The sequence below is a fragment of the Centroberyx gerrardi genome, chromosome 5, assembly GCF_048128805.1.
Source record: "Centroberyx gerrardi isolate f3 chromosome 5, fCenGer3.hap1.cur.20231027, whole genome shotgun sequence".
Taxonomy (NCBI): domain Eukaryota; kingdom Metazoa; phylum Chordata; class Actinopteri; order Beryciformes; family Berycidae; genus Centroberyx; species Centroberyx gerrardi.
This window is the reverse complement of record NC_136001.1, coordinates 16760309-16782797: the sequence shown is the minus strand read 5'-3', so window position 1 is coordinate 16782797 and position 22489 is coordinate 16760309. Positions and strand designations below refer to the sequence as shown.

The following is a 22489-nucleotide window of genomic DNA, read 5'->3' as shown; positions in this document are numbered from 1 at the left end:
TTAATTAAAGATGACATTTTTCATGAAAAGAAATGGTGGTCTTTGTATTCAAGGACAAAGCATCTTCAAAGAAGTATAGATTTCATATTATACAACATAAGAGTAATTGTCTGTGTTTGCAAACATGTGTGCTCGCACTTCATTTGGTATTCAAATGGTTAAGGAGTAGAAGGCAGGGCTGGAGATAAGTCTAATCATCAAGTACCACAAACAAATAAATAGTCATAATTCCTTGTGTGTGTGTGTGTGTGTGTGTGTGTGTGTGTGTGTGTGGTCAGGTTTTTGAGCAGCTATTTGAAAGAGGCAACAGTAAGGGTAAGTGTCATGGAAGTGTGACACTTTATAGCCAATAAATAAAACTTAAATAAAGTGATATAAGTACATTATTACATTATCGGCTCCAGTTATTATATTTTCATGATTTTTTTTTTAACCCAGCTAAGATACATAATTGGTGGGGGGGTCAGAAAAAATAGTAATTTAAAACAAATTTCCTGCATTTCTACACCACCTAACCTCTTGGATTAAATCAAGAAACAGCAACCCTGTATAATGTGAATAATGGGAATAAACGACAATATAATAGATTTGTGTATATTTCTCGCTATTCAGATGGTCTGAATAACTCGCTGCTGCACGGTGCTGCTCTGTCTCGTCTCGTGCGCTGTCAGTGTCTCTTTTCGCGCAGCGACGTTATCAGTTATGAATTTGTTTTTCACTGCGTGAGAAAATGGACTTGTGGTGAGAGCGTGTGAAAAATGTCAATTGCGTCAGTCTCACGGTCAATGCGTGAGAGTTGGCAGCCCTGTGAACTCGCTTGACATTATTATGTATGAAACTGCCAATCAGATTTATTTACTTATTAATCGACTTTAACCCCAGCTTGTAAGTATGTAATCTTTCTCTGATGTAATCTTTCTCTGATATTATTACAGCACTAACCCTGCACATTTTTCTGTGTTGATTTTTTTAAAAATGGCAAGGTAGGTTAGAACTAGTTGTTTTGCAGCTAAACTGATTGCAGTCTTGTTTCATTTTCAGTTGGTTTTATTGTAGCACATATGCAATATTATATTTGTATGTAATGAAATGCATACAAAAATACATTTGAAGTGGGATATATTACCAAGATATGCGTATAAATATAAATATGTCCAAGACACATGCGATGCTCATGTCATGCAACTGCTGAATTAGGATACTGGCACCTTTTTTGGTCCAATTCAGGCACTGCACTTGAGGGTGCCAACGGACAACCTCTCATGTATGTTATGGAGTGTGGGCTGAAGTTCTACTTTCCCCCCCAAAATGGCTCAAATCGCTTAGTACTTGTTTATTTGGTGCACCATAACAAAAAATTGGACATGGGGATTAACAAAGGCAAAAGAAAGCATTTACAAAGTATTTACAAAAGCATACCACTAGAAAAATAGATACAGCAATGGCAGCAATGGTCTGGGCACAGCCGACCCCAGTCTGCTATAATTGTGGAAGCTGTCTATTTATATAGGCCTTTATCACAAGCCTCAAAGGTCTCAAAGGCATTTACATACCATCATTTACCATACTACATCATATATACTACAAATATATACACATCATATACATCCCATACTACGTCATATACACACAAGATTAAAACCCACAACCTTCTTGCTGTACTAACCAATGATCCACCGTGCAACCCAAAGGATGAGCCCCTTTTCTACTCAATGGGAGATACCATTTACCCACAAACAATTGATCAACCAAACACATGCATGAAAAATGTACAAATATCAACAATATCATCATGTTTAAAACAATATAATAACATTACATACTATTAAGTTAAACAATTGTTTAAAATAATAAATTCACATAATTCTTCATGATTATAAATTGTGGAATATACCACTTCACTGCGCATTCATGTGGCGGGAAAGGCACAATATAGCCAATCTGTCTGTTTAGGACCCAGTAGAAACCACAGAACTACAAGAGAGACCAGCAACAGAACACAGCAAACACAAGGCAACCTGATCGTGTTTCCATTTCCTTGTAAAACATAAGTGTAATAAAATACATCTGATCTGATGGTACTTTGATGTCTGTCATTCTTACAACACATGCTAAAACAGTACAGGGGGTAGATCGACCCAGAATAGGCATTATGGTGTGTGCGCTCACTACAGTGACAGCAGGTAGAAAGGGCAGTGTTTGTGTGTGTATGCAAATATGTGTAAGGAGTGCTGCCCATGGCTAGTGAAGGCCTTTTCTGTCACAGTGTAATATTGCTTAATTATATTGCTTAATCTTCAAGCTTTTAATTCAATACAAATTTTTAGTAGAAAATCTTGCTCAATAAGTTTTTCCAAATTGTGGCTCCTTTAGCCACACTATGCTGTCCGGAGTGTGTCATAATATTTTGGTGCCCATAGTAGGCGGGCGATATGTATGTCACTCCGGTGGCCAATACTTTCGTCCCAGCAGTACTCAGGAGAGAGCAGCCTGCTGGGTTTATGGAGCCACAGGTACTTGTTGAGATGACTCTCATCGTGCCACAGAGCCTCCACATCGTTTAGTTTGTCCTCCATGATGCTTTGGTAGCAGGCCTCAGTCATGAGCTTCACACTCTGCCATGAGCCTCCAAAGACAGCGGCATGGTAGTAGAAATCCCCAGTTTCCATGTAGGCCTTGGACTTGGGGTTGCGGTCATAGGTGAACCTACTTTTTGGAAGGTTGTAGTAGTGGGCATGAAGCAAAGCCACGGAATCCCCCAGAGCCTCTGAGCCAAATCTCCCTGTAAACACCTGGTCCACATCAAAGCAGAAGACGTAAGTGCAGTGGTGACGAATTTCTGATTCTATGACATCTGCTATTGTCTTCATGCGCATCATAGAGATGTCCTGCCATCTGGAGTGCCTTTCCACTTTGATAAACTTCAAGCTTCGCTGAGGGGCAAGCTTGATGTCTGGTACCTTCTCTGGTACATCCGTAAATACATAATATGTCACTGGTAAACCCACCATGAAATGATGTTCTGAAGAGTTAAGGAAAGTCCCAAGGTAGGCATCCAGATACCTTGGGTGGAAATAGGGATAAGAACAATTGAGCTGCAGTTTCAGAATATTTATCATTAAAACAAAAAAATAATGATAAAATCATCATATTCAGTATCATAATATTCTTATTTGTTTTCATTAATAGGTACAACTATCATATACATATATGCATTCATGTGTTCAGGTCTACTGACCTTTTATCCTAAAGGATTATTTATTGTTTGGTATCGTAGTGCCGCCGTTGCTACGCCATAGGTGTCTATGGTGGCACAAGCATTTATAGCTGTGTTGGTGATTCTGCGCGTAGACCACTGAAACGCTAAATGGCAGTGCCTTGCTTTGTTAGCACTGAAGTAATAACAACAGAAGTAGTAGTGTTTACATTCTCTGAAACTCATGTTCTAGGATATTTATCAAAGGTAGTTTGGAAAGAGTAGGGGCCCAAAGATGGCAGAGCGACAAGAGAAAACAGGGGCAGTGCTTCCTTGGTTGCAAAAAATCACAAAAAAATGAATAGAGGTGGCACATCATCTTCCGCAGAGTCCATAAATGAGCTCTGCGCGCACACCATGATTCGCTACTTGAACCCCACACACAACGACCCCCTTCTCCCAACCTTGTTTGCTCCTTAAAATATTTCTCCATTGCAAATAAAATCAAGAGAACCTTACTAAACCACTGGAAAGTTCTCCAAATACATCCCATATTTAAGGACAGACCACGCTTCACCTTTTCCCGGAACGCATCTATCAGGAACGTTCTGGTAAAAGCAACAAGACCCCATCCTACACATGTACAGCACACCGTAGATGATCAACCACTCCCCTCTTGCCACTTTCCCTGTGCACACAGTCACTCAAAACTAAAACATTTGAGTCACCTCCCAACCTCCCCATAACTCTCAAGTCACTCACATCATGTATATCTTCAGGTGTTATTTACGCCATTCAATGTCCCTGCCATCTTACCTACATAGGTAAAACCAAACGCACTCTCTGTACCAGAATCATGAAACATAGAAGTGTGATCAGACGCAAGGATGAGAAGTCATCCTTGCGTTCATTGTATTATATAGTCCATAGTGCAGAGGACATTTGTTTCTGTGCCATAGAGAAGATATCCCCACATTTTAGAGGAGGTGACTTTGACAAGCTGTCGCACCAAAAGGAGGCACGATGGATATCCAGACTTAACACAGTAGCTCCATATGGACTGAATGAACAATTAGACCTCATGCTTCCTCTAACTGTATTTTCTTTAACTTGCATTTTAATATTAATCATATATGAAATTTGGGCTAATATTTGATATGCTCTTCTGTTCTTTTGTGTGCTGATCTTTATATGCTTGGTACATTAATTTCAGTTTTTGTATATACAGTATATAGCTGTCTACTCTATTTTGCACCTTTCCATTTAAGGACTTTTCATAGTATTTGTGCAGAAACAAACCTGCCCACGGCAAACACGGTGAGGGCAACAGACGACCGGTCTCTCTTGTGCTTCTGGTCGTAAATATCAGGGTCGAACATCCCATCCCAGATGATTGGAGCTTTCCAAGATGTGGATGTCTGAACGTCAGTCCTGGACCTGATATGGGAGACCATTTTAAGGTTAAAAACACACTCATAGCAGATACATAAGGAGTGACTGAAGATATCCAATTACTTGTTCATTTTCTAAAACTCAAAATGGGACACCGTAGCGGTTTTGGTGGTCTTTGGAGGTCTCCGTAATTCTATGGGTGTCAGGTGCATATTGTAGTTTTCATCATAATAATGATGATAATAAATGACCCTCTTACTCAAGGTCACAAGAAATGGATTTGAAAGTTATGCACACATTTTCATGACTGTACCTGAAATGGGGCATGAGATATGCCTGTTCCACTTTTAAGCATTTTAACCAAATATCGCAACACCGTGTGGCCAATCAGCACTATATTTGTTCAGTTAGGGCTGCCCTAATACCACTGTACCAAGTTTTGGAAGAGTTGGCAGGGTGGTTATGTCTAAATCGGAAATGGGTTCTCCAGTGCCCCCATGTTGTTTGATTGGGCCAACAATGGATGCTTTGACTCTTCTTGTGTCTGCTGATAGGCACACAAAGTTTTATGGTGTACGTGAATCCATTCATACGTTCTATGCCTTTTTGTGAGAAGCGGTGCCCCCCTTTGGCCAATCCGTGTGAAAAGTGAATCAGTTCTTCCTTGCCCCATGAAACAACAGAAACAAACAGCACTATGCAGTGGGTCCTGCTGCTAGGCTAACAACTTATCCATTTGTTGATTGTGCTGACATAACTACAGCCAGTATTCACACTGCTAATAATGACTGATAGCAATCATAATTGAATAGCTGGCTAATCAGAGATTTTTTACCAGTCCATTATAAAAGAAGGCATCTCTGCTGCTGTATTGGTTCTGATGCCTTGCCGCTCCTTGAGGTCCTTAGGCAGCACCGATATTTAGGAGTTCAAAACCCTCTTGTTTTTGTGCTTTTTTATTATTGTTCATCGACGTTGGCGCAAATTCCCGTGAGTTGGTACATCACAGAGACATCAAATTTGGCCCAATGAGGTCCAGAAAAATGAACCCAATCGGCCTGAAGGTGGCGCTATAATTAAAGGTAACCCTAACCCTTGCACCCTCAAGGTCCGCCTGGAAAGTTTTTGAGATATTTTGAAAGTTTTGAAAAACACATTTTTAACATCTCCTCCTACACCGTTTGACCGATCACCACCAACATTTTTATGTAGCATCTACAGACCTATCTCATTAAAATTAGGTTGTTGATATCTACTGTCGTTTTGAAGATATTAATTTTTAAATTTGAGAGAGAGCGTGGCCTGTCAGCTAAATTGTCGTAACTTCATGACCGATTGTCCAATCATCACGAAACTTTGTGAACATGTTCAGATATCATCAATGACCAGCTGTTTTAATCTTGAACAGTAGGGGGCGCCAAAAATGCGAAAAGTTTATATCTCGTAATTGGCTACATGGATTCGTACGAAATTCGGTTTGCACGATCTAGGGTCATGACTCAGTCGATGCATAAAATTTGGTAATGATTGATTAAAGTCGGCGTGGCTTATTACAACGAATCTAAATTTCTAGACATTTCACATTCCAAAATTCAAAAAATCGAAATAAATCACCCATACGTTCTAGAGAGCTGAAATTTTTTCAGCACATCCACTGAATTGTGACAAAAGTTTGCCTCACTGCAACCAATGGTCAATTCAGAAGTCTGTCACTCTATATTTTTCAAAATATGCAAAATCAATTAACATCTATATCTCCACAAGTCTTCATTCATATGCTACCAAAATTTTCACAGACATTCTCTAGATGGTAGATATCAAGTTTTTCAAAGGTTGTTCAGATCGGTCAAACGGTGAGTTTGCAGTGATATTCAATATCTTACTGTAATGAGTACTGTATGCACAACATTTTCTATTTCGCCAAATGTTTGATCAAACTTCACCAAAATATTTGACAATACACCCGAAACCAGCAGAATGATGTGTGATTTTTTTCAGAATTTTATCACTAACATTTTGACTGTTGTAAGCGTTTTAAGTTTAAAAAGACAAAAATACCCCAGTTTTGCACATGATGTCATTGCCTCGACTTGTAAGAACGTGTGTGGAAACCATGTCTTCCCAGTGGTGCAGTCAGTAAGTCGCCTTCTCTCGGGATACAAAGGTCTAAGGTTCGAATTTCCAGGTGGCCAAGTCCTTCTTGCCAACAATGTACAATGTACACATATCCAGGTGACCATATTCTACAACTTTGCCATTTGGACCCTCAAGGTCCGCGTGGAAAGTTTTGAAAAACACATTTTTAACATCTCCTCCTACACCGTTTGACCGATCACCACCAAAATTTTTATGTAGCATCTACAGACTAATCTCATTAAAAGTTGTTAAAAGGTTGTTGATATCTACTGTCGCTGACTGAAAGTGGAGGCAGTGAAGCCAATCCTTATGGAGCTGCATCAGCCCTGCAACACTGCGCTGGTCGTACTTGACCACAGGTGCCTGAATGGGACAAACCAGGGGGTCTCATGGAGGATTTTATCTTGCTCAGCCCAAACACATTACTCAGACTGAAAAGAAGACAGTGTATTTTCATGAAAATGTTACATAATGCATCTTTAAAGCATTTTTTTTTTTTTGCTAAATGGCATTTTTCTGTTTGATCATTGCCCTGCCTGTCAGCACCCACTCTGCATTCAAACAGGCAGCCAGTTCCAGAGTAAGGAGGGAGGGCAGTTTGGCCGAAGAGGCAGCTCAGCATGACGAAGCTGCCTGCTGTTATACATAATAATCATCATCATGCTGTGTGTTTAAATCCCTAATTCCCTGTTGGTGTTACACGAAAATGGAAACAGATGGAAAAAGCAAACATTGTGTCCAGTTGTTCTGTAACAAACACAAAAGCAAAACAAGGTACAGAATTCAACCAGAGAGGGTATTGCCACCTAATGTCCCCTTGTGGCACTGGGGCCGACATCATCTACATAAAGTTGCTTTGCTCTGCCTCTGTATCCTCTTACATCATGCCCATTTGCAAGAATCATGTTATTTAATTGCTTTGAAATGGTATGTTTGTATCATGGTTCTTACCCTTACATCTCGTTAGATAGTTCTTTGTTGCCTTTGACGTAGTCACTTTGTAAACACTGGCCACTGCCCATCCCATATCACGTGTATATATCAAATTCCTTAGCACACATCTTCCTTCTTAGAAACCAGAAGCAGTCTTCATTCATGATCCAATGGACAAAACAATTATGCAGCAACTAGTCTAGACTGACTCCAAACTCACTCATCAACAATTTATGTTTTAATGTTTTGGGCTCAAAGTGTTCATTCAAACAATGACATGAACAATTTATCCACTGAGCTCCATCCTCCCAATATAGGCCGAGCACTTACTTATACTCAATTTTGCTGAACATGGCCATTTTAGTCAATAGTACTGACATTCGAGTGCCTCTCTTGCCTGTTGCTGCCATACCATTTAATCCATTTACTTACATGTTGAATGTTAGACACAGTAAACAGTTAAAGGATTGGTTCAAACGTCATAAGAAAGACTGGTTAAACCAGTCTACTGTAGGTCTGAATCTTACTTCAAATGAAAATGTGATACAGTACAGGATTTGGGAGTTTTACAGGGTTAGGTATCAAATTGTCCTTTATATTGTTTCACACAATCCTTTTGTATTCAAATAAATAAATATGAACTTCCAATGATATTCCAATGTATTCCACTATTTCTGTAGATTGGGAGGTCACTATAAATCAACGGGGAACGATTCCTAAACAGTACCACTTTGAGGCAATAAAGGAATTAAAATCTAATATTGATGAAACTATGGAGACAGGACATATTAAAAACACTGCCCTCTCGTGTGATATTGCTTAAATATGGCTGGCTAAAGAATGTTCATCTGTATTATGATTGTACTGTCTGCAAAACAAAAGGTTAAAGGTCTTACCCAAACTCAAGGGTGTCATCTACACTGTTATCCAGATTTGGTATCTCTTCATGGACCACAGGCACTTTGTCCACAGGGAGAAACCTCACAAAATATCTGATATCAAAAACAAACTATGGCATGAAAATCTACAGTGAAATCATAATGATGTGATTTTTGTAACAATCTAGCTTGTTATCTAGCTATGTTTCTATACACTGCGTCTTTAAGACAAATAATGAGGACTTAGTTTGGTGTTCACCTAACAGATGAGGAAGTGAGGTAGGCAATGCAGAGCACAATAGGGATGCAGAACGTCCATTTCATTGCAGCCTTTGTTTTATAAACGTGTCCGCTGAACAATGTCAAAACAGTCACATGAAAAAGAGAACATCAAATTGAAATCCATCTCTGGTTACATATTACTGAGCATGCAGAGTTGCATGTCTCTATTGCATACACAATGAATTGGCTTGTAAAAATGAGAGATAGCCTACCTCATGGTTGAAAGATAATGCTCTCTGAACTCTTAAAGGAAGTGAAGGTTGCTGTAGGCTCAAGGATAAAATTAAGCCTTGAAGGAAAAAACGGAAAATATGCGGCACATTTAATGTTTTTACACCCAATATTTCCTGTTAAAATCCACAGATCTCATTGCATGATGTCATCTGTGTACCTGTTCAGTGTGAATGTGTCAGCAACTGCAGGGTATTTTGGAGGGGCACTGGGTTGGTTGGGGGGAGGGGGGGGGTGTGTTGGTGTAGTTACCCTGCAAATATCCCATAGTAATGTTAGGATCATTACAATTTTTAGTTTTCACATTTTTTGAATTTTCTTTTCTGTACATTACTACAATCATGTTTAATCATTGTATAGAGAAAGGAAACCAATACTTCTAGATGTTTTTGTTATTCACCCACATACTCAGATCAGTAATAGGCCTATAAATCATTACATAGGCCTATAAAATATAAAAACATTCGCATTAATGCCTTGATCAATACCATACTTTGCAAATCACGTTTTTCTCACAGCCCTACTGGTTATCGTCACCAAAACCAAACATATCTTACTTTGTTTTATTTTGGTAAACTTGAATAGTATGGTTAAATAAAATTTTTTTTAAAAATCTAAAAGTTTAAAAAGTTTCTTGACGTCAATAATTTCCCAATTTTTACACACATAACACAGAATACTGTGTAACAATGAACCTTGAATTGCTGTTTGCTGCTTCAAGGGCACAACTTGGAGGCTACTTAATGATTAATAGCTTATCTTTTTACCAAGATAAGCTGCCCAACACCTTTCAACACATTTTTTTTTTTAAATATATTTTTTGCAACGAATTGTTATGAGTGTATAACCGATCTTTCATTCCTCCAATTAAGTTTTTAAATGACTCCTGAAATATTTGATTGATCCGTTTTTACAGCCTATTGTTATCAAGAAAAAAAAAATCGATATTATAAAATAGTCTACTGTTGTTGCCCTACTGTAGGGTAATTTAGGTCGAGAAAATTTGAATCATGTCGTCTCCACAAGAAAATTTATATAAACTCATTCAGGCCATATACACGCTTTAAATACAACTAAATCATAACAAAGTTGACACAATCCAGTTAAGTCACTCTCTTCCTGAGACCAGATGTAAATTAATTAAAATTAAAGTTCAACGTCACGTGCGTTGCTCAGCATGGACTCTTTTATGCAGGCTAAACAGAAAACAGAGAAAAGCATGTTGCTCAAATATTGGCTACAATCTACATACATTAACACAGATATTATTGATGACCCACCTGTGGATTGTTGCTACTGTCACCCTTGATCATCCACAGCACGTCCAAAATGTTGACAGGATCACTCTTAGGTAGCCTATGTTTGGATTTTTCTTTCGTGTATGTTTCACACTGGCAGACAAATTCCACTAGGCTTACTTCAGAGATGGCCATGTGTCGCAAGTGTCCAGGGGAGAAGTCTGAATAAAAGGGAGTTGCTCTTTATAAGGGCTGATTCCAGCCAGCTAGTAACAGGTATGTTCACCTGGGAACACGCGCATATCCCCGGCCCTATATCAGGGGCGGAAATTACGGGGGGGACAGGGGGGTCCGGACCCCCCCTTCCTGGGACTAACAGAGAGTTGTCCCCCTCAATATATCATTGTAAACATAACTATATAATTTTAAATAATATAATAATATGCATTGAAAGCACTTGTGCTAATTATAGACACAAAACAATGCGTTTTTAAGTTTCGAAAGAACCCCCCCCCCTCTCATATGCCTCACAGTGGTTTGGTCCACTGCCTACCTGCCTCCCCGAACCCCCACACACATTAGCCCTCGGTACGAGTGTCTGTGGAGGATCTCTGGAAGTGTGTCAGTGGTGGCAGACCTCCAGTAAGTAGCTGCTTCGCAAAGGTTAACTTAAAACAAAGGATGTGTCAGACATTTTTCTTTACTTCTACCACTCAATAGAATAAAACACATTCACAACTGTAACCAGACTACATTTTGTTCGCTCCATTACCTCGCGGTTGAATCTCGTGCGTCAACGTGTTGGTACGGAGCAGCCGCGTCTCCTAATGCATGTACGTCTATGGAGGCAGGAGGTCTATCCACAATTAAAATCGTCATAACTCACTGAATTTTCGACCGATTTTCAAGCGGTTTGGTTTGTTACAAATGCCAGACATGTATTTATGATACAGGATACTTGGTTAAATTAAAATGCGGGTTTTCATATCAAAATTATCTTTTGTAGATGGTAACAGTAATATTTCTATAATATAATATTTAAGATTAACTTACCCTACGTAATTAGGTTCTAAGTATATTATTTTTTTCTTACTGCATGTAAAATGGCTGCCACTATGTAATTTTGTTTATAATTTTGGAAATAAATAAAGACTTAATTCATAAAAAAGACATAATTACAACAAACACTATGTTAAAATATTAAGTAAGTTTCTGGCAGGCTTCATAACGTTCTGGACTTTTATACATTGACAGCAAAACATTAGAGATCTGCTTTTTCGGGAAAACTAAATCTAATTAGGCATATATTAGCTTTAGTTCAGTTAATGGGTGTTGCATCTCACCTACTACTGTAAATAACCTGCATGCTGTGTGTGTGTGTGTGTGTGTGTGTGTGTGTGTGTGTGTGTGTGTGTGTGTGTGTGTCTATTTGTCAGCCGGCCAGGTCAGTTAAAATGGCAGAGAAAAGAAAAACAGACATCCGATCATTTTTCAGTGCACCGAAACGCCAAGTAGAAAGACCCCAGTAATATCAAAGGCAATTTGATAAAATCTTCATAAGAAAGGAATGAAGTGCTTATGGAAATGTTTCATAATGGACCTCTATATACATTTAATACAACAGTACTTTTGGCGGCACCTTTGATGTCCCCTTCAGGAATTGCTCTTGAGAATTCTTTCTGTTTATTGTCCCCCCCAACAGTGAAATGAAATATCCGCCCTTGCCCTATATGACACTGTTTGTTTAGGATGAAAACCTGTATACTCTCGTCCCTCCATGGCACATGGTTGCCAGGTTATAGATGACAGATTCACTGAGGATTCATCACCATACTGCTTCCCACCTGAGGGCGTCACTGTAACCAGTAAGAGGTTATTAAAAACAGTTGGAGCCCCCCAGTAGTATGGGGTTTTTTATTTTTATCTTTTTTACCAGGGACCAGTGCCTGAAATGGGCCGGTACTCACCGGTACTGAGTACCGGCACTTCTGATTTTTGTCCACATGAGTACCCTTCTACACTTCTTACGCCGTACCGCCACCTCCTGGTACGCCTTAGTTGAATGAAGAGAGTATCTCCGTATGAAAAAAGTGCGCCATAGACTTGATAGGGCTTCATTTAAGCAGACAGCATCCTACAGACTGAAGGCAGCGCTCCGCTCACACACGGTTAGTCAAACTGCAGCCGAAAACAAAGCTGCATAGATCAAGTGAAGAGGTGTCACTCTGGCCCTAAATTAAATAGCCTCTTGTAATTACGTGTTCTGCAATATTAAAACCATTCTACTGACGTTTTGCCCCGCAAAGGCAGATTGTAAAGAATATAATGGCTTACATTCTGATGCAGGACATGGAATGATATTGTGTAGAAAAAATAAATACATTTATATTGTGAGCAGATTGATGCCTCTTCACTTGATCTGATGGGGCAGAGCAGTCAGTGGAGCACAGGGCCGTTAAAGTGTCAATCATGAAGAAATTCATGGTAATCAAACGCCAATATGTCCAATCAACACTACTGGTCAGGTGCCAATAGAGAGAGAAAAGAAAATAGAGGGTGTGCAAGCACAAATGAAAGGTAGGCTATGTTATTGCGCCAAGGAGGAGTAAATGTACGTAAAAAGTTACATAATGCTAGTTTTCTTATATCATGACTGTCAACAACAGGTCAATATTGCTTTGTTGTCACTACCTCCAAAAAGCACAGACAGCTCTGTCCGTCAGTTATATAAAGACAATATTGGCCTCTGTCTATTTGCATCAGTCTTCTGTATGCTTGTAAGTATGTAATCTTTCTCTGATGTAATCTTTCTCTGATATTATTACAGCACTAACTCAGCACATTTTTCTGTGTTGATTTTTTTAAATGGCAAGGTAGGTTAGGACTAGTTGTTTTGCAGCTAAACTGACTGCAGTCTTGTTTCATTTTCAGTTGGTTTTATTGTAGCATATATGCAATATTATATTTGTATGTAATGAAATGCATACAAAAATACATTTGAAGTGGGATATATTACCAAGATATGAGTATAAATATAAATTTGTCCAAGACACATGCGATGCTCATGTCATGCAACTGCTGAATTAGGGTCCTGGCACCTTTTTGGTCCAATTCAGGCACTGCCAGGGACCCGATTATGCTAGCTGGAGTACTCCGAAAGAAACCGGGATACTGTTGCATGTATACATCTTATCCCGGTTTCTGACCGCTGCCGACTACCTGCGCAGGCGCGGCTTCAGCTAAGTGACGTAACAGAAAAACACAAACAATGGCGGCAACGAGAGCGTCTCACTTCTGGAGCGATGAGGAAACAGAGTTTTGTCTTTCGGTGATGAAAGAATTAAATATACTTGGCAGTTTAGATGGGAGAAAGCATCGAAATGCTGACCTATTCAAGTCTGTAGTATACAGACTACAAGACGCCAGTTTCCCAACACGTACAGTGGAGCAAGTCAGGTAACGGTGGAAAATACTAAAGAAACATTACTACGTGGCCAAACATCAAAACAAAACAGTCAAATTAATTTAAGGTTAACTGTTACAGAGGAATATCAGATTAACGATTTCAAAATTGCCCGTTTGTGTTGTAAACATCACAGGCGCCTGCGCAAATAGCATGCAGTAATCAGTAACCGGGATACTATTTATCATACGGGGATATGAATAACCAGATTTCTCTGTGTTCCATGTAAACGCCATATCCCGAATATGATCAAAACCGGGATAAGCCTCATAAACGGGATACTCAAGTCCATGTAAACGCAGTCTGTGACATTTGTAGAATTTAGGTGAAACTGAAAAAAGAAGGTTGTGCTCACCATGGGCGTAGGAAGCAGTTGGCCATTGGGGGACAGATTTGACTAGTGGGGTCCAGGGGAGCCCCCGGAAGGAACATTTTTCAAAAAACAGCTCTGCAATACTCATTTCTAATAACTTTTAAAAAGGCTATCTGAAAATAAAGAAAGAATGACTCAGGTGCTAAGTGACAGAGCCCACATGACGTGTGGGTCACAGCAGGCTTTCAGCCAATCTATCAAGTTTCGCCTGTTTCTCAATAATAATATTATAGTGGCAATCGAACAACAAAAAAAGGCCACTTGAGGGAGTTTGAAGGCATTTCCAACGCGTGGTGGTGCAAAAAATTAGGTCTGCCATGGAGTACGCGTTTGACGCTTTACTTACATATATGTAGATTTAAAGTCACCTACAAAAGCCGGGTGCACTGAATGAGTGATATAAAAACGAGTTCGATATGAAACAAAACAAAACAACACGACCAAAAAAGCACAGGCGCCCACACACGGTTGAAAAACTGTGTGGCTTCCTCAGTTCCTAATTCCCTGCAGCTGATCACCTGTGACTCCCCTATGTAGGCTATGTGACTACTGTGATTACCTGCCTATGCCCTCTAGTGCGCAGGTGAAGTAGCAACAACAACATTTACACAACTTACCATAAACAACATATAGCACACATCAAAATTGGCTACAACAAATACAATAACAATAATAATAATTTCCGTCTTCAAATTACAGTGCTTTATGTAGTTGTATTTTCCTTCCAACTAACTGCACTGATATTATCTGGTTTCTAGTCATTTATTTTTTGCGGTGCACTGGTCCTTTTTAAGAGCAAAGTGTGTTTTTTCTCCAAGCCCTGCTACAACACTGACTGGCTTTAGCTTGAAAAGATGTTAATTATAAAGTACATACAAAAAGCCAGCACTGTACCTGTTCCATTGCAGTAGAATAACGAGCCATGCAAAGCAACATTTTAGACAATTGCAAGCCATCCAATATGGTGAAGAATAAAGTTTCAGTTTAGCTGCAAAACTAGGCCTAACCTACCTTGCCATACCAAAAATCAGCACAGACGAAAATATAGGCTAGTGCTAATAATATCAGAGAAAGATTACATACTTACAGCATACAGGAGACTGAGGCAAATAGACAAAATATTGTCTTTACATAACTGACATGAGCTGCTTTTTGGAGGCAGTGTCAACAAAGCTATTGACCTTTTGTTGTTGACAGTCATATATAAGAAAACTAGCGTTATATAAGTTTTTACATACATTTATTCCTGGCGCAATATCATACCTTTCATTTGCTGAACATAGGCCTACTCTTTTTTTCTTTTCTCTCTCTATCGGCACCTGACCAGTAGTGTTGATTGGACATCTTGCCATCTGATTACCATGAATTTCTTCATGATTGACACTTTAACAGCCCTGTGCTCCGCTGACTGCTCTGCTCCATCAGATCAGGTGAAGAGGCATCACTCTGCTTACAATATAAATGTAGGCCTATTTATTTTTTCTACACAGTTAATATCATTCCATTGTTTTGCCCACAAAGGCCTGCATCAGAATGTAAGCCCTTATATTCTTTACAATCTGCCTTTGCGGGCCAAAACGTCAGTGGAATTATTTTAATATTGCAGAACCCGTAATTACAAAATATTTAATTTAGTAATGTGACAGTGACACCTCTTCACTTGATCTATGCAGCTTTGTTTTTAGCTGCAGTTTGACTCAGCGGTGTGTGAGCGGAGCGCTGGCTTCAGTCTGTAGGCTGCTGTCTGCTCCTCACCGATATGAAGGTTTATCAAGTCTATTTCTTATGGCGCACCTTTGTCATACGGAGATAGCCTACTCTCCTCGTTCAACCAAAGATGCTCTATACACACAAGATGACGCATTACAAGCTGCCCCAATGGTATGAAATGGTATACACTTCCTGTCTCCTAAGTGGGCGTAGTCGCCCCGCCCTCGTTTGGAAGTGTTGTGAACATCGTGTGGATGGATGAAAGCAGATTGGGTTGTGCGTCGCATGATGTTAACACGTTTTATTTCAGTTTTAACTTTTAATTCATGGTTTCACGTATAAGTCCCTTTAAATTTCTGTTTTATCCAGTTGGAAAGCGACATCGGCAGCACTGCAGTGAAACCAGACCGACAGGATATATGATGGTTGCCAGATTTCGCGAGAGTGTGTTGCTGAGACAGAGACAGGTCTCGAACAAAGTTAATTTTCTCCTGATTTGTCTGTCTGAAAAATGCCATTTTAGTGTCAGAATGTTCAAAAGATATGTGGCTTGTGAAAAATGGGTCCAATATTTACTTCGGTGACTATGGGGTGAAAGAATCGGTCATAATCTGTGCTCACGTTCACTTCTCCCATTGGAGTGAATAGACTCAGGACCTGCCACTAGTCTCCTAAAGGGGCGGGGCGGGGCAGTGGCGAAACTCACGTGACACAGATACAGGAAATGACTCGCAGTTGCGCCGTCTCGTTTCTAAACCAAACCGTCTGTTTGTTTGTTTTTTCTGGGTTTTTTTTAATCTTTTTTTTTTTTTGATTATCATCATTATCATCATCATCATCATCAGATATACAAAATTATCCAAAAGCATAAATGGAGTAACAGAACAGTAACAAAGAATAACAGACATACAAATATACAACGTCAGGAGTTACAAACAAAGCTTGACACAAACAAATACAAAATGAAAATGGTGCAGTAAAAATTATATTAAGATGTTAAATTTGGAGCACAAATAAGATATGTTTAAGGTTTTCACAGCTTTTCTTTTGCATGAGGTAGATAATGTTCTAATGCAGGACTCTGCTTCCTTTTTAAAGGTACAAAAAAAGGGTTTAGTTTTTAACACCGTACATTTATGGATATAAAACTTGGCCAGCAATATAATGATTACACAGAAAAAAAATCATTTTCTAATTCTTTCCTATAATTTGTAAAACCAAACAATACATCCTTCAGGCAAAGTACAAAAGCATCATAGATAGAGTCCAGTATAAAACGACAGATGCCTTGCCACATACTCCGAGTGTGATCACAAGACCAAAACAAATGGAAGACAGTCTCTGGGTGCAGGTTACATCAATATCCTTCTTGAATCAGGACAGGATGACAAGATAACAATGATGAATGATCTTAAAAGAAATTTCTTTAACTTTGTTAACCAGTAGATATCTGTTAGGAAGAGACCATATCTTTTCCCAACATGCAATTACATATGGGACAGAGACACATTCAGTTTGGAATAAGGTGCCCGTCTCTGGTTCAACTTCATGTTCCCCCTGTCCCCCGTGCTTCCTACGCTCATGGTGCTCACTCATTTGTCACAGTGGTTGTGAGGCCTCATAAGGGCACTTTTGGTGCCTAAATGTTAGTGTGTAGTGAAAGTACAAGTCTGTAGGAGTGTTTGACATATAACTTGTGCAGTAGCAGTGAAAGCTAAACTGTACAGTGTCCACTTTATTCTACAAATGTCATAGTGTGAGAGTAGGCTGCCTTTGAGGGCCTGCCATGACTTTTCTTAAACAGCTTGGGCCTAACCACCACAGCACCTTACAGCAAATGTCTGACTGAAGCCAATTATCACAAACCTCAGCACATCCTAGTATGGCACAACCAGCTTGGCTCGTTAGGTTAGCCTATAGTTCCGTTTCTATGATGCTGACTGACTGAACAGACTGGCCGAATGACCTGAGATAGACTTTATGTAGGACATATTTAGGGTGGAGTTCAATTGCTACATATGCAATCAAATTGCATATATAGCCCAGCTGCCCAGGGTCAGTGTACATGCAGATTTTTAGGATTACACTAATTCATTAAGTCTTGGAAAACAGGTGAGCAAGTGTTTAGTTTTACTGAACACGGTAGTTTTTTGATAGCCTGCAAAGTTAAAGTTGTTTGATAACGCTACTGTAAACAATCAGTCTATACCAGCCAAGCTGGTTATGCTGGTGGCCAGTTTATGCTGGTCATGCTCTGACCATGAATGCTGGTATAGCAGGTGACCAACTTAGTGTATATTTTGGGCACTTTTATGCTATACAGTCGCAGTTAATACAAGGTTAAACTAGATGATTTTAACGCGGATTCTAAACCCGATTTAAATCAGGGCTAATCAGGGCATTTGGGCTCAAGAGTTGGTGCAGATTATCGTGTAACCGAGTCACTCTCTCGCCTCCAACTAGTTCAGAATGCAGCAGCTGTAGGCTTCTTACTGGTTTTAAAAGACAACATCACATCACCCCAATCCTGGTTTCTCTCCATTGGCTCCCTGTTCGGTTTAGAATTGATTTTAAGATTTTACTGATCACTTTTAAAGCACGTTTGGGTCTGGCTCCAAAGCTATATAACAGACATGTTGATCCCATATGAGCCAGTGTGCAGCCTCTCAGGCGGGGCCCTTCTGGCCGTTCCAAAGTCTAGGCTTAAAACTAATTGTGAGGAGATAAGGCTAGCAGAATCAGTGACTTCTTTTAAATCACTTCTTAAAACCCATTTTTATAGACTTGCTTTTATGTGATGTCTTTTTATCATCTCTTAATTGTCTTTTTATCATATTTTTTATCATCTTTCTATTGTCTTTGTATTGTCTTTTACCTTTTTATCTTAATTTGATCTTACTTTTATGTTATTTTAACCTTACTGTTTTTGTTTTTCATCTTACGGTTACCCCACTGTTTACTTGAATGTTGCTCTTTTCCACCTCTGTCCTCCTATCTGAATTTAATCCCTGTTTATTATTGTTTCATTGCTTTTTAAATTAATTTTGAGTATTCTGCTTTTATTTTGACTGTCACAGCACTTTGTAAACTCTATTTTTAAAGGTGCTATATAAATAAAGTTATTATTATTATTATTATTATTATTATAGTGTGAATGGGCTCAAACTGCTGACTCCTATACTTCCCATTGATTGCAATTACTTTTACAATTTTTTTTTATTTTTTTTTAATTGGTACACATCATCTTGTTAACCTGTAGAATATGCCGCTACATTTTCATAAAGTTTGGCCACTTATTAAGCAAGAATGTGCAGTGAGTGTTTACAGTAACATTTACAGACAAACATTTTGCAAGCTCAATCTTTGATGAAATTAAAAACCTTATGAGAATTGTTTGTCTATGTTCGCCAATGCAGTTTTGTGACTTTCGTTTACTTCGATCAAACACTGTGGGATGAGTTCGACTAGTTTACAGTTGACAAAAAAAAAAAACGAGGTAGCAGTGTACAGAAGATTCCTCTCACATGGGCATACATCCTCAGAAAAACTAAGGAGCCACTGGACGAACTCGAGATTAATTCAACAGGTTCATCCAACACCATTCCTCCATTTCAGTCAGCATGAAGAGACAAAACCCAGTAGCCTACAGATTTCCCTGTCTTAATAGCCTATAGCCTATATTCAAATAAAAAGTGGCAGAAAAAGATCCAAGTCGTCAAGAGTGCAATTGTCTTGCCCAAACCTTGTGAAGTGCAACTAGGCAAGATGGTGAACAGAGTGACCGAGTGACCGACATTGCGATCCTTAGAGCCGCTGCTGTCGTGGGGCTAAAAAGCATGCCCGTATTAAGACTTCATGGTGCCTCTGGGCACCAGCGACTCAAGTGCCCACCCACCCCCACCCCCACCCGCCACAGCCGCAGGCAGCATGGGCAGTCACTGAGACACATTGGGCCTCATGCAAGAACATTTTCGTATTTTTATCGTAAATTTCTCGTACTTTTTTCGTGAGGTGGACTCGTACGAGTGTGCCACGTCAGATTCACCAAACGCTCGTATCTTCAGAAAACAGTCGTAAATGACCTGCGTAAACATGATGAATTCCACCTGTTCTAAATGAACGCGCGTTCACGAGAATAGTCAATTAGCATAATTGACGCCCCTATAATACTATATAAGGTTAGGCGTCCGGCCCATATAACGGAGACAGTTCATCTGTCTCTGTTACACAGACAGATGAAAGAATAGGCCTATAGCTGCCATAATTGGCGATATAGCTGTCAGGTGTTCAGCGATGTCGCCCTGGACAGCGACTTGCACCTCAACCTGGTAAGACCTAAAGCCATTTCTCTTTTTAAAGTTTAGATTCACTTCCACCCACATTAACGTTATCAATTGGAGTAAAATAGCCTAGAAATCAGATTTATCTCCCTCTATAATGTATTTCCCCCAATACAATCTAACCTTGCCTTTGTCTCATCTGAATGTTTGTCAAATAACCTGGCAAATTAGTGTTTTTTGTTTTGTCTTTGTATTGAGCGCACTTATAGGCTACTATGTAACCCAGATGGATAGCCTACTTATGAGATTTTATGCGGCTCTGGTAAAATAAATTACGCACTACCTAATTACGTGCTCCCTTGCTATTTTTCCTATGACTATAACCACTGTACTGGTTAATCTCAACATGATTATACATTACTTTACAGAGTCATTTATATATTCAAACTCAACATTTCTTCAAAGTGACAGAGATACAATCCATTAGTCAACAACAAAGTTTTTTTTTTGCTTTGGAGAACAGCAGGTTGATTGTACGTGACTCGTACGACAGGTCTGGACCACTCGTAAATTTTGTTCGTACCTAAGAGAAAATTCTAAATACGAGAAAATTGGTGAATGCGACAAGTTCTCGTAAATCGCTCGTACGAGTGATTTACGAACGAATCTGTGCGTACGAGTGGTTCTTGCACGAGGCCCATTGTGGGACAAGAAGTTAACGTGAGTGATTTTTTGGTCACTGTTGTCCCAAACTTATGTAGGCCTACTGTATTATTGCAATTAAATGTATTTTATTTTTTTAATTATGAAAAAAACAAAAAAACAAAACATCGGTTGCTTGGTGCCCCAGGAGTCTTGGTGCCCCTGGGCACTCGTCCAGTTGCCCATATGGTTAATCCGGCCATGCTAAAAAGACTTTCAGCACTATCTGTAATATAAAGGGGCTACCAGTTAATATTGACAGTATGTATCATGCTATGATATAAAAATCAAATGTAAAGTGATAGAAAGCATACAGCGGACCCCAAGGTTGTAATAAAGGTAAGGCTTAAATGCATAATAAAATATTAATGAAAATGATAGAAGAATAAATATTAAAAACAATGTTCACTTTACATAATGATACTGCATTTACATATTAGAACATTCAAAAGAGGAATTTTATCACTTTCTGACTGTAGGAGCCTAAATGCAGTTTATTGATGTTTGTCTAATTAGCATGCAATAATTTAAATTCATATGTAAGACAGCAGTAATTTACATGGTTCATTGATTTATAAGGAATTGGAAGGTATATTTACAGTATTTACAGGTTGATGTATTTACAGTTTATATTTGCAGTAATGCGATAGTTAATTGTTTGATTCCTTGCACTTAAAATGTGTGGGGATAATTTAAAATGCATAAAATCTCATTTATATTACATTTGTAATATTTGGGAATAGGTGACTATGATTGTTGCTTCCTAGTAACTGCGCACCTTTAATTGTCTTTTGATACTCTCTGGAAAGTAGAGTTTGAGGGTGATCTCCTGGCAGTCAGGCAAGCGGAGAGTGGAGCCACACAGTTTTTTGGCCTCTCTCCTTTCCTCTCTCATTAACGATTCTCGATTGAGTTTGCTTCAGTAATTTGATAACTTTGGAAACTGACAATTGTTCTGTACCAATTATTTTTTGTGTCGAAGTAAACAGTTCAACTTTACCGAGTGGTCCTGTGGATTTTTTTTGATGTGGATAAGGACGAGGGGAATCGTTGGAGCGTCAAGCTAAGGCTTCATTCATTGGAAACCTACACTGACTTTTATTATAGGCCTGTAGTTTCTGTTATCAGTTCAGTTCATCTGTTTTTAGCTGTGATCAGTCACGTGAGTCACTCTGTCGGTCTGTTGATCATTCGGTACCAAAAATTTCAAAAAACGTAACTGAGCATGTAGGCTACCATTGTAAGAGACAGCTATAAAGACTCTACGAGCCTGGCTGCAGCATCACTTTGAGTTTAGCCCGGGTGGTAAAGCACGTTTGCCACGCCAGAGATCCCGGTTTGGCCGATGTCCCCTAGAAGCGTTTTTTGATACAGCATTTAGACGCGCATTGGAGACACTCAGCCGGACGGAAGCCACGTGGCATTTTCTGCTGTTCTGTTTTTTTATGCTTGTGTTTTTTTGCGGAGCTGTTTGCGTCTGTGAAGCATGGAATACACATTTTTTACTTGTGGTTGTATCTATACACAATAAATAGAAAATCAATATATTATATGATCTCTTTATTTATTGTGCCAAAATGTCAGTTTCCCAATTGAAACCAATGAATGAATCATTATATCCACTGACTATAGCCTATAAACTTACTATAGAGCAACCATAGACATGCTTAGTCCC

The 22489-nt window shown here is 39.1% G+C and overlaps 1 protein-coding gene across 4 annotated transcripts; it reads right to left on the bottom strand.

The window, feature by feature from the left end:
- Nucleotides 1-1046: 1046 nt before the first annotated feature.
- On the bottom strand, nucleotides 1047-10496 carry LOC139908563 (N-acetyllactosaminide alpha-1,3-galactosyltransferase-like). Of its 4 annotated transcripts, none has more exons than XM_078283897.1 (6): nucleotides 10329-10496; nucleotides 9030-9106; nucleotides 8795-8887; nucleotides 8554-8649; nucleotides 4496-4633; nucleotides 1047-3063 (listed from the first exon to the last, which is right to left on the bottom strand). In XM_078283897.1, exons 2-6 carry the CDS (start codon nucleotides 9032-9034, stop codon nucleotides 2379-2381), a joined length of 1017 nt encoding a protein of 338 aa, XP_078140023.1. In that variant the 5' UTR covers nucleotides 9035-9106; nucleotides 10329-10496; the 3' UTR covers nucleotides 1047-2378. The 4 variants fall into 4 exon arrangements, with proteins under 4 accessions (XP_078140023.1, XP_078140024.1, XP_071751415.1 ...); XM_078283898.1 differs by lacking the exon at nucleotides 10329-10496 and adding an exon at nucleotides 9209-9245; XM_071895314.2 differs by lacking the exon at nucleotides 8795-8887 and having other exon boundaries at nucleotides 10329-10494.
- Between the last annotated feature and the right edge of the window lie 11993 nt (nucleotides 10497-22489).